Raw genomic sequence first — 8,480 nt, 5'->3', positions numbered from 1 at the left:
ACCCGAAGACCTAACTTAAGGGAGAGTGTCGGAAAAGTATAATATTTTTAGGATATCGTATCATTGTAATTATTGTGATTTTATTTGTTTCCTAGTTTAGATACTCAAAATTTGTATATATGTGGAAGTCTGTCATTTATGAAAACATACAAACAAATCATTCTAAACCCTAATCCTAATATTTATCATAATTCTGCCTTTTATCAATAGCAACTTTTTTTAATAATCCATTCGTTTTAAATTTGTCCGCCCATTTGCCATTTTAGATTGTTCCATTTGTTTTTCTCATGAAGAATCTTTCTATTATATCACAAATTTTAGACAAAATTAATCACGTTCATCCTCATTTTAATATCTTAATAATGCTTATGGTTCCACATATCTTCCATTAACTTCATTTAAATATTTTTATATTGCTTATGGATCCCACATATTTCTCACCAACTTTACAAAACTATTTTTATAATAGTTGTAGTTCCCATATTTTTTTGGAGAAATTACTCGCAATAATCCAAACTTTCATCGATTTCCCTACAATAATCTCAACTATCGATTAATTATGAATAATCCAAACTTTAAGTGGTATTTTCCAAGAACATTACATACCATTTAGTTACCTATATAGCAGATTATATTCTTTTAAAAAAATTAAAATAAAATTAAAAAATTCAGAAAATGCCTCTTCCATTCCCTCTTCACCGTTCGACCACCGTCTTCCCTTTCCACCCGCCGTCCACCCTCTTTCACCTCCCCTTTGACCATTCACCATCTCTCCCCACACCTTGTGAGCACTCCTTCCCCGCTCACCATAACCATCGTTCAATCTTAGTTAGCTGCACCCCATCGAAAAACCATGGCTATCAGTCCACAAACCATGAGTAAGCTTGACGGTGGTGCTGTCGTGCTGATTGTTGTGATGCGCGACTAGGGTGTCAGGAAGTGGGTGTTGTTCGCAACTGAGGTAAAGGGAAGGGGGTGTTCAAGTGGGCTAGGGGTAGATGAAGTGTCTTGGCTAGGGAAAGTGTAGGTGATTGAATGGAGGATGGATAGGGGCGGTTGCCGATTAAGGGAGGAAGCTACGACATGACTGTAGGCAATGAAGGGGCCGAGGAGGACAATATGGTGGTTGTGAGGAAACATGGGAGTAGAGTTTTTCATGGGCGGGCTACCAGCTAGGCTGACCCATCTGGCTCGAAAAACGGGCGGGCATGAACAATGTTTTTCAAAAAAATTTAAAGTTTGGACGGGTAATACTCGCCCGCCAGGATAAATGGGCGAGTAGCGACACCAAAAAAATACTCGCGGGTATACGCGCTCGCCCGCTTAGTTTAATAGCAATATGGTTACTTATTAAATGATTAATTCTATTAATTATTAAACTAGTACTATTACATGACCTATACTGAACTTTAGTAATTAGTACTCATACCCAACATTAGTTAATTACTCTTGTACTAACCTTAAGGTTTGCTTCTTTTAGACTTTAAAGTTTTTAATTCTATCGTCTACATTCAATATTTTTAACCCTCAAAACACTCAAGTAGTCGACTATGAAAGTTCAAACAAGTAGCCGACTCCACCTTCTATATTCAAATATTCATGTAATTTGAGTATTTTGAGACTTTATATATATTCAGAGTATTTTAGACAATGTATTGTATTTTAATTGTTATTAAAACTTAACTTTATAATATGATTTATATTTTTAATTTTTATAAAAGAAATATCCGCCTACCTGCGGGTCCCGCCCGCTTTAAAATTGGGCGGGTAACGACAAAAAAATATGTCCGCAAATGCGGGCGGGCTTTTGAATATTTGAGCCCGCGGATAGAATTTTTAGGTACTACTCGGTCCGCTACCCGCCCAAATCACTTGTTAATATTAGTCTAGTTTTTGATAGTTGCTACATTTCTGTTTTTCACGCTATCCAATACACGGTTTCAATTTTTAATATCTTTAATTTTATATGATAAAAAATTCTAAAAAGTTAATATTATGAAAATATACATTAAGACGAAGTAAACAAAATCCCACTTAATTATGTTTTACATAATACAAGAAAAAATGTGTACGAAATAAAATCAATTGATGAAGAATAGTTACTACAAGAATTGCAGCAAGTATTAAAAATCAAAAAAAAAAAACAACTTTACAATATGATCCTGTAATCTAATTATAAGAGGTATTTCTAATTCTAAGTAGAATTTCAATCCTAAAAGCTTTCAAGTACGAAATTAAAATTTATATAGACAAGAGGAAATAAACAGAAGACAAACCGAGTAAAGAACGAGGATATCTAATTATCCATAGAGTAGGCAAGATAGATAGTATGTTAGTATTAGTCTACTCATGGTCCCATCAAGTAACGTGCACCACAAATTTGATTTAGTTTTGCTGCGTTGGTGGGGCCCTTTAATGGCATGTTTGACACGTGGCCCATCAAAATTTAAACTTTAATGAACACTTCTCTCAACCATGAATTTCTCATTGTATATACCCGCCACACAACTTGTTCTTCTATTTTATGTTCTTTCTTTCTATCCTTAATTTCTTTTACATTTCATACTTTTGCTGCTTATTTTCAACCGGCTTTTCTTCGTTTTCGTGATTTTTATTCTTTTCAGAGGTTTGTTACTCTTCTGCATTTATTTTTTCTGCTTAATTTTTTTTCTTATTTCTTATTTGGTTTATATCTTTTCATTGGCTTTATACACTTGTTTTAAACTTCCGACCACAAACTCTAACTCATAATTTTCAAACATCCTCAAACATGAAAGTTTTTAATTTTGCTAAAAATTCTTTTGATTCATTTATATTTAGTTACACGAATTCCTTAAATTCATATATTAATAATTGTATTAGTTTGCGTATTCACGAGTTTTACATTCAAATATTTAAATGTTATGATTGAATATTTGTGGGGTTAATTTATCAGTTATGTATGGTTAATTAAATACCACGTCAATTTATTTTGGAGTGGGTAGGAGTTATTAGATGTTGAAAATAGAAAACCTTGTGCACTAGGAAATCTCATGACGGTTCAATAATTTTGACATAAGAAAGAATCTGACCCAACCAAAACCCACCGCTTTTGCTTTTGTTTTGTCTATGATAATATTAAGTATTACCTATGCTATGTATGTATTGGTTTTATATTATATACCTTGTACTATATAATTTGTTTTCATATAAATTGTTGGAACACCCGATTTCATCGGACGTCCAATCACTATTTATAGATATTATAGATTGGCCTCACGGATTAATATTCTTTTACATTTTTTTTAAAGTGTACTTTGATTTTATTTGTGCACATCTGACTGAGGTCATTTCTTCTACACTTAGCATGTTTAACTGCAGAGTTTTTAGCAAATAAATTCTCTTTAAAAGAAGGTGCACCTTATCGATATGAATAGTCATTAGTCAATTAATTTTTTTAAAGCTCAATTCGGGGTATCACAATGATTGTATGAGACGATCTCAATGAGATACGCACCTTATATATAGTTTGAATAGCCCGTCTACTACATATTATAAGAATATAAACCTCTTTTGTGAAGTCGTACTCTTTATTCGGTGATATCTCGTAGGATTAACTATTAATATCATTTTGTAGATGTGATATAGAATAACAGAAAACTGAAATGCCAAATGCCAAATGCCAAATGCCAAATGCCAAATGCGAAATGCTAAATGCTAGCGCTATACTTTACCTTGTATTTGAGTTAAAACGGTCAACATTTTTCGTTTCTTATTTGTGAAAATCTTGTTTTTATTTTCTAACCTTCTACAATTATTATAGCAATATAAATGTTCGACTTTTGATTTATTATGATTATAAGTTTTTTAATTTATGATCAATATATTTGGACACCATCGTGGCCTTACCTTATTGGGTTCTTTCGTTTCTAAAGTTTTCCAAACACTAAATTAATGCATCTCGTATCAAATCAAATTTCATTTCATGTAACAGGGGTGATTAGGAATGAAAGTTTAGTTTTTGGTTTGGATTCGATACAAATTCAAATCAAATCGAACAAAATTTGTTTTTTATATTTGCAGTTCAAATCCAAATTATAATATTTAAAATTCAAATTGAACCGAATTGAATTTTATAATGCCAATCCAAATTGAATAGAATGGATCGAATTGCACCCGATTGAACATTAAATTATAATTAAAATTTAGTCCAAACAATTTGATTTGGTTCAGTGTTCGATTTTTCACTAAATTACTTCCTCTAGTGATGATATAGAAACAAATGAAATCTCATGTTTGTTTTGGCTCATTATAAACAATATGAGTCGGTTAAATGGGAAGAATTATGATTCAATCTTATTAGCTAGAAACTTAAAAATTGAATTTAATAAATTTTGGTCCTACTCTTCTAATTCTACTTCTGCTGTTATGATTAAAAGTGATATTTTTCCTATTATTTTTACTTCTTTATAATGATTGGTATTATGTACTTGATCGATTGTTCCTTTTATACAGGTCGTACGAAACTTTTATCGATGAATTATTAGGTTTCTTTAAAAAATAAAAGTGTAAGAGTAGTACATCTGATAAATAATTCCTAGCAATCAAGTTATGCAAAATTCTGATGCTTGAACATTTGTCTGTTTTGATTTTTGGGCATAGATAAATATGACAGAATGGTATTATGGACATGATGGTCTTGTTCGTGAAGACGAAGCGTACTTTGATAGGCTTCCATCTCCTGATACTTGGTTGCAATGGGAAACATGTGGAACAGCAGAAAACTCTGGATGGGCTAACTCTAACAAAACTCAACAACGACCGTTGTTTACTAGAGCAGGAAACAATTCTTACAACTCGGTTGATTTTAGACCGTCTTCTGAGGATTCTCATTCTCTCGGAAATTCTACTGCTGCTGGTCGGGCTGATTTTGGGGCATCTTCTGAGGATTCTCAGCCCCTCAGAAATTCTGCTGCTGGTGTTCGTGCTGATTATTATTTCAACGAGCTGACAGGGCCTGATTCAGAGGACGACATATTCTTGTACAGGCGTAACTTCTGGAGTTTAACATACTTGCTTTAATGCTTGTAGGATATTACATGTTTGATTAAAAATAGTTCAGATTTGATCTTTTAAAAATTCTGAATTCGCTTTGACGGTTTTTGCTTTCCGTAGATTTTGTTACACCTTTTGTGTTGGTTATGTGATAGGAGTTCCTTGCTGCATGATGATGTCCTCCCGTTACAATCTCTTTACATTGCAGTACCATCTGATAGCGATACAACAAACAAAATGATGGATTTTCCGAGTATGTCTTGTGACACTAATGGAACGAGGCACAGCCATGCATTTGAACCTAGTTCCAGAAACAGCTCAGATTATTGTTTTGGTTCATCAGTAAAGGTTAGATTGCTGTCTAAACGAATGCTACTTTTGATGTTATTGTCAACATACTATTGTCGGATGACTTGCTAACATATGCTCATACATCTAATACGAGAATATAGGGCTTCTCTTGATATGTTGCTAATTGGGGGGGAGAAATGTCGAGAAACCAACTCAACCAAAATCTTACATTTTGTATGTTATATGCTCTTTCACATAAGGCCTATCCGAGAGCTACAGGCTACTCCATGCTGTGGGACTTGTATTCTACCCATTTGAGTACTCTGATTAATATATGTATTGCTGTCTATTAATACACATTTCTTTTTGAGGTACTGGAGACTAAGGATTTGGTTCGTTGTGATAACAACATCTCCGAGATTTTAGCGTTTAATGGCTTGTCTTCACTTGAAGAATCCATGTTGAATACGCTCGAGAATGTTTTAAACCAGGTACAGTAAATCATACAGACCGAACACTAAGTGTCACACTATCAGGTGTCAGTTGTTGCTAAGACTTTCTCAATTTCTTTTCTTTTTAGTTGAATGACAAGACTCGAATTTGCGTTCGAGATTCCTTATACCGACTTGCTAAGAACTCAGCACTGCAAACGTCTAGGAATGATCTGGTTGAAGGCATTGGTTTGAATGATCCTTCTTTGTCTGGATCTAGCGGCGCGTCTTCAAGGTACATTCTTCACCTTTTTCTAGTATATTAAAATGAACCAACTAGCATGTTTTTTCGGCAATTTTACAACAATCCAATGCTAACTATGAATGCTGAGTTCTAGGTCACGAGTAAAGGAGGTTACCGAACCAAGAACAAATGCTATCGACAGAACTGTTGCGTATCTGATGTTTAGCAAAGTGGATGCCAATGTACAAGAATCTCATCTCCCTGATTTATCGCCTGGATTTGTGCACAGTGACACGAACTTTACAGCAACAACAGCCTGTGAAGACTTAAGTGAGGCAGCCGTAAGAACTTCTGATCTGTTGGTTCAGTGTGAAGTTCCCGTCTACACTCAACAAAGACAAGGTCAGTAAGAACAATCAACGACTAAATTAAGGAAATAAAACGATCATAGCTTCTGCACGAAATTGGCATTCAAAACGCTGAATTTCGGCCCATAGTCCAGATGGGGATTTATTCGGTACTGCGAACTTAATATGAATGTGTATATTGATCTACCGTTTATCTTAGGTCATTATGCAAGTGCACATAAGGTGCATTTGCTGAAGTTTTGATCATTCCTTAAATTGAGGGTGTTGATTAAGTTTTTTCATTGCCAATATGTGATCTAGTTTTTGTGTACACTATTTGGCTTCATGAAGAGAACTGCTTAGTCTAATGTGTGTATATGCAAGTAATGACCCATGGGCCATGATATAACTTCTACATTTTGAACTTGGTCTCTGTTTTTTTTTTTTTTTTTTTTTTTTTTTTTTTTTTTCACTTCTTATGTGTGGTTGGGTTAAGCCATATTATATGCCCATATTGCTCTCTACGTAAATTATTGTTAAATCAGACAGGTGATATTACTTTTCCTAATGTCTCCCTAAGATGAAAAATCAAAAGAGCTTGGGAAATATCAGTCACGACTCGCATGAGCATTTTACGTTATCTAATTGTTATGAAGGTAATTGGTGGTGAAGTTCGAAAATAGTTATCGGAAATAATAATTTAATTAAATAATTAATTAAATGAAAATATCTTAAATTGCAAAGTTACTAATTTTGTGGAAAGTGTTTTTCATGGATTGCGAAAAGGCTTGTAGGTCGTGAGTTTTCAAAGCAAAGTTTCTGTTTTGGAAAAAATACAATTAGCGGGTTACGAAGTTTTTCACTGGTAGGGACTTTCGCGTTGGTTTTTGCAGTTCGTTTCATTCGCTTTTGTTAGTTATGCTATATTATCTACGGTTAATATGGTTATATTCACTAAAAATATTGGGATAGATCGATTTATGATCGACATTGATTTGTGAATTGATGCTGCAGTTTATGAAGTGATATATTACTTCATGAATGATTGTATGCTCTTCTATAAATATATAAGAAATGTGTAAGTTATTTCTTACATGAAATGCACATTAAAAACATGCATTTTCGAAATCTTCTCCTCTAGAGCACTTTACTTTGAGAACTTGCAATCCTCGATTGTAAATTTTTGTTTCTTCTTCCATTTAAGTTTTCTCATGTCGTTCTAATTTTCTTGTGCTAGGAATTTAATGAAATTCTTTGTATCTCAAAATATATTTTCGGTATGTATTCCCAAGCACCGTAGTAGGGAGGAAATGATGTTTTAGGAAGAGAGTCTCGCCTAGAATTTATATTAAGTCACATATAAAATCTTCTTGTTACTATGTTCGATATATGGTGATTTCCGATGATGAAGTATGCATTTGGTATATGTTAAGCAAATGTTTGAACTTGTCATATGTTTTTGTAATCTACTAAGTTTACGTAATTTTATTTTATGTCTAATTATTTATTTAAAGTCACAATATACAACAATGCAGTTGGAGGAGTTGCACATTGGAACGTGTTGAAGGGTTAGGAGGTAATTTGATGATGTCAATAAAAGATTTGAGTTTTATTAAGATGAATATGAAAGAGGGTTTAAGTTGTTTTTGCATTGGTTTGACAAAGGTGTGTAGGTTTTGAGTATAAAAAAGATGTACGCAAAGCAGATAAAGGACATCATAATTTATAACACTCCATTTATGAAAACAATGGAAAGGAGTTTTTATCAATCGCTATTGACATAGAGTGTGAGATTGTAGAGGGTGATGACTAATTTGGGATTCAGCGGTTGAACCATAATTGTGAAAAAAAGGTTAAGAGTGGGATGGGAACCATGAAAAAAGAAAGAATCGTATCGTAGTGATAACATGTAAATGTTGTATTGTTTACATGCGCGGAATTTAAAATTAAAATATATAAAATTATAATTTTAAGAATATTATACTGATGCAAGTATATATTATATTTATTAAGTTTGATTTTTTTTTTCATTAAAATGTGGTATTTTTTTATTTATAATAACAGTCAAAAGGATTAAAAACACCTCTTTGCATATAACATTCAGTAAGATCTTATCAATTCTTTTTAACAATT

At 33.1% G+C, this 8,480-nt stretch overlaps 1 protein-coding gene across 2 annotated transcripts; it reads left to right on the top strand.

Annotated features, from left to right (window-relative positions):
• The first annotated feature begins 2,447 nt into the window (after positions 1-2,447).
• LOC130800638 (protein LNK3-like) lies at positions 2,448-8,275 on the top strand. Of its 2 annotated transcripts, XM_057664200.1 has the most exons (7): positions 2,448-2,626; positions 4,495-4,547; positions 4,642-5,021; positions 5,190-5,382; positions 5,697-5,816; positions 5,906-6,051; positions 6,155-8,275. In XM_057664200.1, the coding sequence occupies exons 3-7, from the start codon at positions 4,648-4,650 to the stop codon at positions 6,408-6,410; spliced, it is 1,089 nt and encodes a 362-aa protein (XP_057520183.1). In that variant the 5' UTR covers positions 2,448-2,626; positions 4,495-4,547; positions 4,642-4,647; the 3' UTR covers positions 6,411-8,275. The 2 variants fall into 2 exon arrangements, with proteins under 2 accessions (XP_057520183.1, XP_057520182.1); XM_057664199.1 differs by lacking the exon at positions 4,495-4,547.
• Positions 8,276-8,480: the final 205 nt, after the last annotated feature.

This window comes from Amaranthus tricolor, chromosome 15 (assembly GCF_026212465.1).
Source record: "Amaranthus tricolor cultivar Red isolate AtriRed21 chromosome 15, ASM2621246v1, whole genome shotgun sequence".
In the NCBI taxonomy this organism is placed as follows: Eukaryota; Viridiplantae; Streptophyta; class Magnoliopsida; order Caryophyllales; family Amaranthaceae; genus Amaranthus; species Amaranthus tricolor.
The sequence above is the reverse complement of the archived record's forward strand: the minus strand, read 5'-3'. Positions and strand labels throughout refer to the sequence as shown.

Bases quoted from the DNA above. Each gene is read 5' to 3' on its own strand.
- LOC130800638 (XM_057664199.1), top strand. From the start codon at position 4,648: ATGACAGAATGGTATTATGGACATGATGGTCTTGTTCGTGAAGACGAA. The intron at 5,383-5,696 runs GTTAGATTGCTG...TTTCTTTTTGAG, and splicing joins GTTTTGGTTCATCAGTAAAG to GTACTGGAGACTAAGGATTT. The intron at 6,052-6,154 runs GTACATTCTTCA...GCTGAGTTCTAG, and splicing joins TCTAGCGGCGCGTCTTCAAG to GTCACGAGTAAAGGAGGTTA.